At 42.0% G+C, this 14,807-nt stretch overlaps 1 protein-coding gene across 1 annotated transcript in view; it reads right to left on the minus strand.

Moving 5' to 3' along the window:
• The window catches only part of LOC127584212 (anthrax toxin receptor 1-like), a 170,313-nt gene that overhangs the window by 62,124 nt on the left and 93,382 nt on the right, over positions 1-14,807 (minus strand). The window contains exons 13-14 of the mRNA XM_052040818.1: positions 10,677-10,772; positions 8,455-8,493 (exon numbers count right to left, since the gene is read on the minus strand). Coding sequence (XP_051896778.1) covers positions 8,455-8,493; positions 10,677-10,772 — 135 coding nt within the window. The remainder of the gene's footprint in view (positions 1-8,454; positions 8,494-10,676; positions 10,773-14,807) is intronic.

Consider the following 14,807-nt stretch of genomic DNA (forward strand, 5'->3'; position numbering starts at 1 on the left):
GAGGTGTACAAAATGATAAGGGGTATAGATGGAGTGGACAGTCAGAGACTTTCTCCCAGGGCGACAATGGTTAACACGAGCGGGGCGTAATTTTAAGGTGATTGAAGGAAGATATAAGGGGGATGTCAGAGGTAAGTTTTTTTTTACACAGAGAGTGGTGGGTACGTGAAAGACACTGCCGGCAGAGGTTGTGGGGGCAGATACATTAGGGACATTTAAGAGACTCTTAGATAGACACATGAATGATAGAGAAATGGGGGACTATGGGGGAGGGAAAGGTTAGATAAATCTTAGAGCAGGATAAAATGTTGGCACAATATTGTGGGCTGAAGGGCCTGTACTGTGCTGTAATGTTCTATGTTGGTAGTGCTTTATTGGAACTGTAGCCTATTACCTTTCCTCCTACAAAATAACAAATATATCACCTTCAGTAAAACACACAAGTGCTGGAGGAACTCAGCAGGTCAGGCAGTGTCTATGGAGAGAAATAAACAGTTGATGTTTCGGGTCGAGACCCTTCATCAGCACTGGAAGGGAAGAGGGCAGAAGCCGGAAGCTGAAGGCGGGGGGAAGGGGAGGAGTACACGCAGGCGGGTGATAGGCGAGTCCGGGTGAAGGGGGAAGGTGGGAGGGTGGGGGTGGGGGAGGGGGGAGAAGTAAGAAGCTGAGAGGTGAGAGGTAGAAGAGGCAAAGGGCTGCTGAAGAAGGAATCTGGTAGGAGAGGGCAGTGGACCATGGAATAAAGGGAAGGAGGTGGGGAATAGATGGGTCATGAGGGCAGGGGGAGGGATGGGCAGGTCATGAGGGTGGAGCAAGGGGAAAGAGAAGGGGGAAGGGGGCCACAGGAATGAGTGAAGACAAAGGAGACAAAAAAGGGGAGGGGGGAGAGGGGAGGGGTTACCGGAAGTAAGAGAAATCGATGTTGAGACCATCGGTTGGAGACTCCCAAGGCAGCATATGCAGTGTTGTTCCTCCAACCTGCGTCTGGCCTCAATGTGGCAGTATAGGAGGCCATGGATAGACATGTCAGTATGGGAGTGGGATGTGGAGTTGAAGTGGTTGGCCTCCGGGAGATCCTTGCTTTTGTGGCAGACAGAATGAAGGTGCTCGACGAAGCTGTCACCCAATCTGCGTTGGGTCTCACCGATGTAGAGGAGGCCGCACTGGGAGCACTGGATGCAATAAATGACACCCTCAGACTCACAGGTGAAGCACTGTCTCACCTGGAAGGACTGTCCAGGGCCCTGAATAGTGGTGAAGGAGGAGGTGTAGGGACAGGTGTAGCACCTAGTGCGGTTGCAGGGATAAGTGCCGGGAGGGTCATCTGCGGGGAGGGACGAGTGGACAAAGGAGTTGCGGAGAGAGCGATCCCTATGGAAAAGGGAGGGAGGGGGGAAGAGGAAGATGTGCCTAGTGGTGGAATCGTGTTGGAGGTGCAAGTTGCGGAGAATGATGCGTTGGATGCGGAGGCTTATGGGGTAGTGGGTGAGAACAAGGGGAACCCTGTCCCTGTTACGTTGGGGGGGAGATGGTGTGAGGGTAGACGTGTGGGAAATAGAGGAGATGCGGGTGAGGGCAGCTTGATGGTGGTGGAAGGGAAACCCCGTTTACTGAAGGAGGAGGACATCTGGGATGTCCTGGCTAGAAAGCCTCATCATGGGAACAGATGTGGTGGAGGTGGAGGGACTGGGAGAAGAGGTGGCCACCTTGCAAGTGACAGGGCAGGAAGAGGTGTAGTCAAGGTAACTGTGGGAGTCAGTGGGTTTGTAAAAGATGTCGGTTGTTAATCTGTGTCCGGAGGTGGAGACAGAGAGATCCATAATGGGGAGAGAGATGTCGGAGATGGACCATGTAAATTTGAGGTCGGAGATGGACCATATATCACCTGGCTCTCTTTGCTTCCCTTTGGATCCATAAATATTTGTTGAAGTTGCCTCAGCTCTGTCAGTTCTTGGGTTTGAGACTCCTTTGAGAGGTGTGCCCAGTGTTTGATCCTGATTTGTGGTGCTTAAATTATCTTCAAGCACCAGCCTCGTGCTTTGAGAAATTCCTCTAATGAAACATCAACTCTCTTTTTTTCCTCATAAACTAGAGATTGAATCACTGAACACATGGAAAAGAGATGGTTTTTGTCTACATTTAGGAGAACATCAGTTGCTGTGTATCTTTTCACGGTCCTGCAGCACTGAAGACATTGAGAAGTGGATAAACCAGAACAGTGGGAGACCAACAAGCCTCTTATACTCAATACATTGTCTGTCTATCACTGCAAAAACAACAATTCTATCTGAATCTCAGAGGTGAGCCATGTAATTTCCAGAAATTCTATCTCTAATCCCTCCTGTCTTAGTTCAAAATCATGTGAGGACTGGGCTGGAAAGTTTAAGATTAATGTCTTTGGCAAGGGTTTGATTTCAAAATTCCTAAGTGCACACTGCAATCACTGCTTTGGAAGATTGTCTTTCTGCACTAAATTAATGAAACAATCATGGAATCATGTAGCATAGTTGTCATCAGTTTAACTTCCTCAGAATGACAGAATGAAAGTCTGAACTCCTGATCATGTGCACACAGCATGCGCATTTCTTGTGCTAATGAATGTTTGTGATGACTGTTTCGTTCCAAGAAAACATCTGGTTTAGTTTATGGACTTTCAAATAGAAACAACTTAACAATATAATTAACAAGACGACAGAGAATCTAAGGATACTTTACATGGAGCAATAAGCAAACGACTCGTGCAAAAATGGCACCGTGATTTTTTTTGCATCAAGTACAAAAAATGCATTTAAATAACATAGTTACGCATACCAGAAAGATTATCAAAACAAATTTGATCCAAGTGAGGAGAGGAGATCAAAGAGTTAATCCGAGGTAGGTTTTAAGGACTGCTTTATGAAGTCTTGGCCTGACTTGTCCTCCTTTTGTGATCTTAGCACCACAGCAATGTAACTCTAAACCGTTACTGCATGGACTCTGCATTGTTTCAAGAAGGTAGCTCACCAGCACTTTCTCAAGGGCGATTTGAGCTGGACAATAAACGTTGGTCTTGCTTGTGATGCCCACACCTCATGAGTGAATAAAGAAGAATTTGCCAGCTGCATACTCATTTTGCAGATAGTAGCATGCAAAAAGAATATCCAGTGAGGAGAGAGGCAGAGAAATTCTGGGTAGAAATAAAACAATGGAAATGGTGAAACTTCTAACCAGCTCGAAATTAAGTGGTACAGTACAAGAAATTCTGGACCATGGTTAGCGATGAGATCTGTTGTGAAGAGTTATCACAGTCTATGATCAAGTTGTACCCAAACATCTGCTCTGGTTACATTGGAAGTGTTTTTGTTATAAACACACATCATAACTTGTGGCACAGTTTATTCTGTAACTCTCGTTGTGGATACTGGTATTATATTGTGTGCATATAACTACGTCATATGCCAAGAACAAGCACTGGGTGGTCCTTTGGTACCTTGCTAAAAGCATCACTCTTCATTTGAAAAGTTGAATGATAAGTGTTGCCCAACTAGTCTACTGCAAGTGCATTATGGTATTGAGATGTTGTTTGGAGAACAAAAAGGTGAAAGGGGGAAGCCTTTGGCTAGCTGTCAAGTGGGTGGGTATATGTTTGCACGTGCAATATATCTTCCATGTGTAGGCAAAATCAGCACTGGAAAATGTGCATCATTAACAGTAAGATAAGCTAAAGGGGGCAGCTTTAGATTGCAAATATAGTTCAGGGTTATAGGAAATTATCTGTGTAAGCTGCTGTGTTTGATGGACAATTAATAGTTTTACAGATGTGCGCATTAAGGGCAAGGCCAAGATTTAACGTCGATTCTTATTTGGCCTTGAATGTGGTGGTGACAATCCTCCTTGAAGTTGTAGTCTGTGTGGTCTCCCAGGATTCTGACCCGACAATGACAAGGGAAAGGCAATGATGCAGGACTGCCAACATTATAGCACAATTACACCTCAGAAAAAAAGTACCTCGTTAAATATAAAACGTTTGGGACATTCTAGAAGGGATGTGTAAGGTGCTACATAAATGCAAGATTTACTTTTCTTATTTTCAGTAAAAGATGAGAAAAGCAGGTGCATGTGAGTGTATGTTCCTCAATGACTTATCAAGAATTCTCTTCCATACACATTGTTGATTATTGCTATGTAAGACTAAATGCAAAGTTGTACTAGTTCTTGATGGTGTTCAGTAGGAGGGGAGCCACTTGGACAGGTACGTCATAAAGCTTATCACTTCATGGTTGATGTAGAACTTCCTCCTCACTGCAAAGTGACAACTTAGTTAAGACTCTCCCAAAACCAGATTGAGTTTTGCAGTATCTCACTTCTTTCAGCAAAGCATCACTGCCCATGTTGTACTTAATCAAGAGCAGTAAGAGACTCAATTGTCACTGGTATCTAGTTCTAACTTTTGCTTTCACAGAAACTGCTTTGAACCCCGTCACCCTATCTCTACCTTTTATGTCAACTATACAATACAGGTAAAATCATATACACCTGACCAGCTCTTTCTACAAAGCCATTTTACATCAGGTAGAATATAACTCTGTGATTTAACTTCCGTCTTGCAGACCCATAGTGATTTCAAAACAGGTGAAGGTCACTAGCCTATAGAGCCACTTCCAGTCTCTGTAATCTCCCTGAGCCACGTGAGATTTCTGCACTCCTCCAATTCTGGCCTCTTGAGCATCTGTGATGTTAATCGTCCAACCATTGTTGGCTTCGACGCTAGCTGAAAGACACTGAGCTCTCAAAGTACTTCATAGAAACATAGAAAACCTACAGCACAATTCAGGCCCTTCGGCCCACAAATCTGTGCCGAACATGTCCCTACCTTAGAGACCCATAGCCCTCTATTTTTCTCAGCTCCATGTACCTATCCAAAAGTCTCTTAAAAGACCCTATCGTATCCACCTCCACCACCGTTGCCGGCGGCCCATTCCACAAACTCACCACTCTCTGAGTAAAAAACTTACCTCTGACATCTCCCCTATACCTACTCCCCAGCACCTTAAACCTAGGACCTCTTGTGGCCACCATTTCAGCCCTAGGAAAAAGCCTCTGACTATCTACCCGATCAATGCCTCTCATCATCTTATACACCTCTATCAGGTCCCCCCTCATCCTCTGTCGCTCTAAGAAGAAAAGGCCGAGTTCCCTCAACCTGGATTCATAAGGCATGCTCCGCCATCCTCTATACTTCCCTTAACCTTTCCACTTCACTACCTTTCCATACTCCTTGCAACCTATTTCGTGGACCAAGCTTTTCATTATCCCCTCATGGAGTCAAACTTTGTTTGATGACACTCTCGTGAAGTGCCTTGGGACCTTTTACTATATTAAAGGCAATACACAAGGACAAGCTGTTGTTGTTGCTAAGTCCCTGCCTAAACTGTCTATTCAATCCCAATGTCATGCTCCATCCCCACAGCCTTTAAAATAACTTTTATCTCCAAAGATAAATTGATTTCATTTACTTGTAAATGTGGCATTTCACAGTTTCAATAATCACATCATTTTATTATCTGCATAAAATATATTATTTTCACTTCTCCACTCCTAGCTGAGGATTACTATGTATTACAATCAAAACTGAAAATATTGGCTGCAGTTCGTGGCCAAAATTGCATGCTGAGCTCTCTCCAACAACTATTTCCAAACACTTGATCGCATGTAATACAAACAAGATGCAGCGGCAATAGAGCCCTAGGCTGATTGGCACAATTCACTTTGTATTTTCCTATAAATTTCCATCTCACAAAGGAAAGTTTGCTCCATGTCCTTGTGTATTGAAACTAAAAAGTGGATTATAGGGAGAGAATGGCTGTTATTTATTTGCACATTTCACATCTCTTTCAAGATTTTTCAAATCCTTTTATAGCTAGTGAAGTACTTTTCAAACTGTAGTCACTGCTATAATGTTGAAAGCACAGCACCCAATTTGCACACAGCAAGCTCCCACAAACAGCTATGTAATAATCATTGGCTCTGGTTTAGCAAGAATAAGTAAGACACTAGTAGTAACTCCTCTTTCTTTTTCAAAACAGTACCTTGGGATATTCTGTATGTTCAACCACAAGAGCAGAGAGGCCTCAATTAAACATCTCAGTCGATGTGTAACATTTACTCCTCCTGCCCTGGTGATTCGGTCTTATGCTCAAATCTCTGGAGTGGCACTTGAACCCATAGCCTTTGCCTCAAGAAGTGAGAATGGTACCCACTGAGTCACAACTCAAGGAAGTGGCTTCATAATTTCTCAAAAGTGGATTAGTTGCAGTGTGTAAACTTGTAATTAAATCACCTTGGACTCTTTCTGTCACGGAGATCAACCAGCACAGACCTCGCTGTGAGACTTGTGCTGCTGTTGTTGCAGTTTTGTTGCAGATCACATGCATCATTAATCTTTCAAGGGGAAACTGCTTTGCTCAAAAAGAGGTAAGATGCAGAACTGTCACAAGGAGGTATTGCTGCAAATGCCCTATTTTTGTTTCAAGATATGCTTTATAATACATACAGTCTGAACAGAGTATGGATAAAAAACACTGGCAGAAACCAGCAGGTCTGAATTGCCCATATCTGTGTTATGGGCTTAATCTAACAAAATTAAATTAAAAGCAAAAAAAGACAGATGCTGGAAATCTGAAAGGTTATCGACTTAAATGCCATCAACCTGAAACATTAATTCTGTTTCTCCCTCCACAGATGCTGCTGGACCTGCTGAGTATTTCCAGCATTTTCTATGTTTTGATATAATTCTGCTTTTAAGCTAAATATCACTGAATAAAAATTTTGGGAGAGACCATGCTTGGCAATTTTAGCTAATGAGGGAAGAAAAGTTTTACCACACTGAATACCAAAAATGAAGCAAGGCAGAGAAGTGTCCTGGAGATCTTTGGTGTGTAATTTTGCCGGATAATGTTGCCATTTCCCAATGTAAGTGGCACCAATTACAAACTGCTTGTTGTGCTATGCACTCTGCCCTGGATAAAGTGACATCCCATCTTTGTCCTTCATTCAGTATAGGTTTCGATGGTACAGGTCAGGTTAGCAGTCTGGTGTCCCTCAACAAAATCTGCTGCTGCAGCCGAAGAAAGGACCTTATTTGTCATGCTTTAGCACTGCTAACTCTGTTACATGTTGTCAAAGTAGGAGACCAACACAAATGAACCTCTGAACTGTTTGTCCTTTTTAATTATTAAGGTCATAGATTCCACCTTTGTACCTGAACCTGGCTGCTTATAACTTGCTTATTGCATGGAATTAGACAGATTACAGAGCACAGGTACAGACTACTTGGTCCAGCCAGTTCACGCCTACAGTTTCGCTCCACTTACACTTCTTTCCATTCTTTCTCTTCATTCTTCATTATCTTAACCATGTGTGTGTGTGTATGTGTGTATGTTTGTGTGTGTGTGTGTGTATGTGTGTATGTTTGTGTGTGTGTGTGTGTGTGTGTGTGTGTGTGTGTGTGTGTGTGTGTGTGTGTGTGTGTGTGTGTGTGGTTAATCATCTTGGATGAACCCCCTTGCCATTGAACCAAGACCTCATTCTGTGTGGAAGCTGGTATACAAAAAGAATTGATGCACAGGTATCTTCCACTCCTCAGAAATGGCTTGGAAACAAGTCTCGATCCCAATGGACTACCAAAGAAGAAGAGATCCCATTGTATGTTGGGAGCTGAAACAATATTTGAGAAGTCACTTGTGTAGGAGCAAAAGAAATAGGCTGTAATCTTTAAGGCCTTCCCAGAACGTCATTGCTTTATGTTACTAAGGAGGTATCAACCTTTATGTGTGCAAATTGAAACTGATCAATAATTGAGTTCATTTTAAATAGAAAACATGGAAGTTAAAATTCAAAGCTTACATAATTTAGGTGCAGCTTGAATTTCAAATCCACTATTATTTTCAACCTCACTGCATTAAAATTAACGACTAATACCCTGACATGTTCTTCAGGAGGAGCAACACTCATGGACAGATTTATAGTAGTCAAGAAATTAGGGATGCTACATATCTGGATTCATCATCCACTAACTAACATCATCATCTAACTAACCCCAAATAAAAGAATCAACTTTGAAGCTTCATCTCAAAATCCTTTCTCCGAAGCGTGGAACTCTCCCTCATTCTACAAGACATTTCCTAGGCAAATCTAAACTTAACTTCATGATAATTCACACATTTATTCAAAGATTCTGACTGATTTTATTAGAACATTTATAATGGGGTTTGCTAAGATGTCATATTTTATTGGCAATCTGCTCCCTGAGTAATACTTCATGACAACAACATTCCTGATTTATTGCCGTCCTCTCTCTTGCACTTTCCAACCCTCTGCAATATGTCTTGGGACCCTTCCACCTAGAATTCTCAAATTGAAATGGCTGAGGTGTGTGCAGCCCCACAGAAAGAGGAGAGAGAACCCAGCACTTACTTCATCATCGGAGGGTGGTGGTGGAGGCTCTGCGATGATCTGGAGATAGGAGAGGGAAAGAGAGAGGAGAAAAGTTACAAATCCGCCGAGATCTCATTTCAAACTTGCAAGAAGTCTGCACTGCAAAACAAGGTGAAAACTGCTGGATAACTTCATCCCTGCTGTGACAGCTACCCAATCCATGAGCAAGTTACTCAGAATATTTCACACATTTATTCAAAGGTTCTGACTGATTTTATTGGACATTTTTGATGGGGATTGCTGAGATGTCATATTTTATTGGCAATCTGTTCCCTGAGTAATATATTGTAATTTGAAGAGCATGCCTGTTCCTAGTCGGCAGTGACATCTTGTATGTGCTGTCTACGGCAGTCCAGCTCCTGTAATCATTGGTGCGAAGGAAGGTCGGCTAACTGAGAAATCTCCCGCTGGTCGAATCAGAGTTACAAATCACCTCAGAAGTATAGTGTTAGGTATTTGCGTCATCTCCAGTCTCCAAGTGGGTGAGAAGTAACACAATACATCATACTTAACTCTGGAACTAATTTTCCTTTCAGTTATGGGTCAAGTGGGGATGAGGCCATTGCTCTGAGTTTCTACCCCTTTCTGTATATCGGATTTCTGTAAGAATGTGATGCAGAAATTTTTTGACTTTAATTGGTCTTCTGAGGCCATTACATCCACACAATGCAACCTCCTAACTTCACCCTCCCTAGTGTCTTGACACCCTTCCAAGGTATCAACAGAATCACTTTAAGCAGATGCCCATTCCAAGGCCACAGTAAAGAAAAAATCAGTTTCCAATCTGATTCAGCCTTTATATTATTTTTGTTCTGAATCAGGGAATACTAATACATTTGGCCAATTGTGTTGTATTGACAGCCCCACCATCTTGCTCTTTCTCCAGGGTCTGTAGATTTTGTTTTGCGATTTTTCCTTTTTTATTCCTCATTTATACAACATTTGAGTTGCCCACTGGGAATATATGTCCATGGAGGGAGTCCACCACCTTGAATCTCGATGTGTGGAATTTGCTTGTTGACCCTTCTGTTGGAATTGCTTAGCAGAGATTTTATCAAGAATGGTTTCCAAGCAAGAATTTAGTTTTGTGAAAAGACTGGAATTGTTCTCCTTGGAACAGAGAGGGATACAAAATTTGATAGAGCTGTTCAAAAATCATAATCTCTGTACTTTAGTTACCAATCCTTTAGCTATTAGAAGCAGTGGGCTAGAAATTCATCTTTGGATGCATGTAGGCTGTGCCTAGTAACCTCCATCTCTGAACTGTGCTTATACTCACTTCAATGCAATACAATTTTGGAAGCAGAGTTCAAAGTTGATGTCCAACTATGGTGCATGTTTGAAGCATGTACCCAAATACACAACCTGTTCCCAGCAGAAGGATGGGTGACACTTGGGCAAAAGGATTAGAAGAGAGATCTGAACATTTTTAAACTGCAAGTTGTGATCTGAAATGTTCTGCCTGAAAGAAAGGAGATTCAAAAATATTTTTCAGAAGAGAAGCAGAGAGAAACTTGGCCTGTGGAAAACAATGAAGGAGTAGGATAATCAAGCAGCCACACTGGGCCAAAAGGCATCCTTCCACGCTGTTTCATTTTATGACATTCCTCTTTAGTATTCCATCTTTTTCCCATTAGAAGTGACACGGGTCATGGAGATGTCTCCCAACTGCTCTCTGTTTGTCCCATCACCTATCAGCCGATGTATCCAGAATTTGGAATTCTTCAACTGCTATTGGCATTCTTATGAAGGAAATGTACTTTAAACAATCAGCTTGCTTCCTACACATAGAGAAGCCTCTGAAGGCAGAGTTCAAATACTCTTTGACTGCTGGAGCTCTTGGCCAGAAGATCCTATCCACGTGTTTAGGTCCAGCCAGTTTCTGTCCTGTTTGCACTACAGATAGGATGTTCCCAGCTGAGCAGTACCCCAGAGTGCGCCTCAAGTCACAAGATTTCCAAACTAAGTTCGTTGCTTTGATCTGATGCCTAGAAGGGATTTTGGTTGCAACCTGGGAAGTCCAGAAAAGTCACTTTTTTTTCCCTTTTCCTACAACAAATTAAATCTCATGACTATTATGCGTATTTTGTTCCTGGATGACACACTTGTTTTGCCAGTTTTGAGGATTGTTTCTTGTCACTCACAGCTGATGAGGCTTGCACAATTATTTCATGAGCATCTGGATTAATACCAGGACTTACCACAGTGCAGCACAAAGGCCAGAACCACCAGAAAAGGGCCAATGCCAGCAGTAGGAATAGGATCAGGAGTGCAATAGCCAGGATTGTTCCATCTGACTGCAACGAAAACAGAAAGGGACAGTTTGATCAGTGATTTCTAAGTGAAACACAAAGGAATTGTTCTCGTTAGTCAGCTTGGTCACAAAGTAAATCAAACAGTGAAGCATGTCTCAGGCATGCTTTGGCTTTGTTTGTTTTAAGAGTTGCTTTTATTTATGTGGTCTGTTTGATCCAAATGACAGTTTTTCCTTTACTTTACATGCTTAACTTTAAAATTATAGCATGATACATCACAGTAGGGAGCTATACAGACATCATGCATGTGCCAGCTATTTGGTAGAGCCATCCAAGTAATGCTCTGCTCCCCTGCTCTTTTGCCATAGTGTTGATACTTATTTTCTCCTTCAATTATTCTCTACTCGGTTCCTCTGAGGAAAGAATCTTACCTCCTTCATCTGGAGAGAAGGAGGCCTTCACTACTTCAAATATGGGGGTGTTGCTAGATGGAGTTCCTTCTGGTCAGCAGGTAAAAGGTATCTTCACAGATCACCACCCAACCTCCAACCCATCCTTCAGTAAAATGAACTAGTATTTCAGCTGTCACTAGCATGCATAAGTCACCTTAATGGGACTCAGTAGTTTGGACCACTTTGTTGGAAGGGTTGAACTAAATTGTAAATGTTAGCAGTGGTCAGGCTTTTAAATAATGACAGAACAAAGACATTTAACAGAAAGTACAACATCATAAAATCAACACACAACTTGATATGTAATATTAAGCACAATAAATCACAACCTACACTACATTGCATATAATAGCATAACAGACGATGCACAGCACTCTAGCACTGAATTAACACAATAAATTGTGAGCAATTTTGGGCCCTGTATCTAAGGAAAGATATGCTGGCCCTGCAGAGGGTCCAGAGGAGGTTCACAAGAAAGATCCCAGGAATGAAAGACTTAACATAGGAAGAGCGTTTGATGTCTCTGGGCCTGTACTCGATGGAGTTCAGAAGGATAGGGGGGGGGGGGGGGGCGGAAACACATTGAAACTTACTGGATACTGAAAGGCCTGGATAGAATGAACATGGAGAGAATGTTTCCATCAGTAGGAGAGTCTAGGGTCTGAGGGCATGGCCTCAGAATAAAGGGATGTTCTTTTAAAACTGAGATGAAGACAAGTGGCGGAGCACACGCAATGGGCTGAATGGCCTAATTCTACTCCTATGTTTTATGTTCTTCTAGTGGAGCAAAATACAGATTTAAATGACTGTGATAATTGTAGTTCAGCTCTTATTTTCAGTTTTGTTGTTAGGACAACTGAGTGGCTTGCTAGGCCAGGTGTCAACCAGAATGATGCTCAGAAATGAACTAATAATTGTGCTTAAATTTAGTGAAGAAGGACATTAAAAATTGTTTGCTCTCTTCTGTATAATTCAACTGTGGCTCAGTGTGCAGAACTTTGACTTCTGATTTGCATTGTTGTGGATCCAAGCCTATTCCAGAGATATGACAGGGTTGAGGTCAGTACATCAGTATCATTTAAGAAGCAATTGGATAGGTACATGGAGGGGCGGGGCTTAGAGGGATATGGGCCGAGTGCAGGAAATTGGGACTAGCTGGGTGGGCACATGGTCGGCATGAACTGGTTGGGCCGAAGGGCCTGTATCCATGCTGCAATGCTTCATGACAGCAGTGAAACTCCAGGGCAGTTCCGAGGAAATGTTTCAGCTGAGGAAATAAACATAAAGGCTGAAATAATAGATCCCATCAATCAATCAACAAAAAGATCCCATGGCACTACTCAAATTCAGCAATGCCGATTCCAAAATATGCGCAACAATACTAATGGTGAAAATGATGTGGTGCATTCTTTCTCTCCTTGCTTCATTTGTAAGGGCTGTATTTACTTGCAGACTGTCTAAAGTGACAGGATCACCTTGCATTCAGTTGGTAGCACACTTGCCTCCAGCAACTTGCAAACAAGAGTTCACAGGGTAGGCAATAGCAAACTTATGAAAATAAAAACTTTTCATTGTATTTGATTAGTTAATAGTTTATATATTTCCAGCAGAAATGATGCATACTGTAACAACGGGACAGCCAACCACTGTGGAGGTGAGCAGTTAATTTCCCGCTCTTGCTCTTATTTGGAGAGGTTGCTGTGGTTTCTGCTTCCTCCGTGTTTTCTGCATAAATTGATTTTGTTCCTGCACATCAGATTGTTTGTTGTGAGTCATTCACTCTGCTCTTCCTCTGACTCAGTGGCTGATGAAATGTTGTTAATAAATACTGCGTAAATGCAAGTTTTTTTTTAAGAGCTTCCCGTTCACAGCCACTGGCTAGAATGGCGGAGAGTTTCAATTGAAGCCATATTGCATTGAATTGAAGCCTCACCATCCGGGACATGCCCTCTTCTCGTTACTACTATTGGGGAGGAAGTACAGGAGGCTGAAGACCCACACTTAATGATTCAGGAACAGCTTCTTCCCCTCTGCCATCAGACTTCTGAATGATCCATGAACCCACTAACACTACCTCGTTATTCCTTTTTTTGTACTATTTATTTAGTTTTGTAGTTTACAATAATTTTATGTCTTTGCACTGTACTGCTGCTGTAATACAACAAATTTCACGTTGTATAAGTCAGTGATAATAATTCTGATTCCAGGACTTTTGTTGAGCTAATCATCATACATGCCAGCTCTTAGCTTGTAAGACTTCCACCGAAACTTTCAAAGGGTAGAAGTGTCTAAAGTGCTAGTGAGGGTGAACCAATGAAATGGGAAGGTAGCAATGTGAGGTTTAAGTGAGGAGTATGAAATCAAGGCACTTAAATTCTTTTCACAGATTTAATGTTCTGAGCAGTAGGTGAGCCAGCTGAAGCAAAAGAACTATGTAATCACCTGCTTAAAGCATTGGTCAATGTTTAATATTGCTTGATAACAACAGTAGAAACCAGACTGATCAGACTGTAGAAATACAGGTTTAAGGTGCTGGGGAGTAGGTATAGAGGAGATGTCAGGGGTAAGTTTTTTACTCAGAGAGTGGTGAGTGTGTGGAATGGGCTGCCGGCAACGGTGGTGGAGGCTGATACGATAGGGTCTTTTAAGAGACTTTTGGATAGGTACATGGAGCTTAGAAAGGTAGAGGGCTTTGGGTAAGCCTAGTAATTTCTAAGGTAGGGACATGTTCGGCACAGCTTTGCGGGCTGAAGGGCCTGAATTATGCTGTAGGTTTTCTGAAAAAAAGAGATGGTTGAGCCTGTTTGGTGGAGTCCATCAGATGTCAGTCAGGAAAGATGTTGAGATTTGAATCTAAATCCCCTATAATTTGGACCATCTAACTGATATTTTAGATTCAGATTCAGATTTGTTTATTGTCATTACACCAGGGTGCAATGAAATTCCTTGCTCTGTTGCTCACAGAGTAAACAGTATACATGGTAGTAATAAATACAACAATAAATACAGTGAGGAATGCATAGCAGCAAAATGGTGCAGATTGTAGTGCAAACTGAAGTAGTGCAAAAAGAGAAAGAAAGAGTAGTGTAGATATTAGTCATTATCACTTGCACTATACATGTAATATAGCAGTGGCTGTATGTTGTGGTCTGCTTCTGAGATTCCTATCCAATGACTTCAATGAAACAAAATTTTGGAAGTGGAGTATGCGGTACCATTTTTTGTGTGCTTAGTTCAAGGAACCAAGAATGACATTTGTACTCCTCAGTATATCTGTCAAATCAATATTTGGGATACTATACTGGTTAACACGGCAAGGCTATGAACTGATTCAGGACTGCCTCTTAGCTCAAAATCTTCCTTCTGTTGTTCGAATATACTGCATGTACAGCCATTCTTCATTTGTGAGTCTGGATGGTGACTACAGTAAACTCTTGGTTATCTGGTATTTATGCAAATGAAATTCTCATGTGACCAGCAAAACTTCCTAAATCATTAGAGTATCCAGAACACAGCAAATCAATTGCACTTCCCTTCTGACATTTAGAATTAAGTAGTTTAGTTTAAGTTGTAGCTTGCCCAGGCTAGCTGTGCATAAATGTCTATGCATAGCCTACATAAGATT

The sequence above is a fragment of the Pristis pectinata genome, chromosome 29, assembly GCF_009764475.1.
Source record: "Pristis pectinata isolate sPriPec2 chromosome 29, sPriPec2.1.pri, whole genome shotgun sequence".
Taxonomy (NCBI): domain Eukaryota; kingdom Metazoa; phylum Chordata; class Chondrichthyes; order Rhinopristiformes; family Pristidae; genus Pristis; species Pristis pectinata.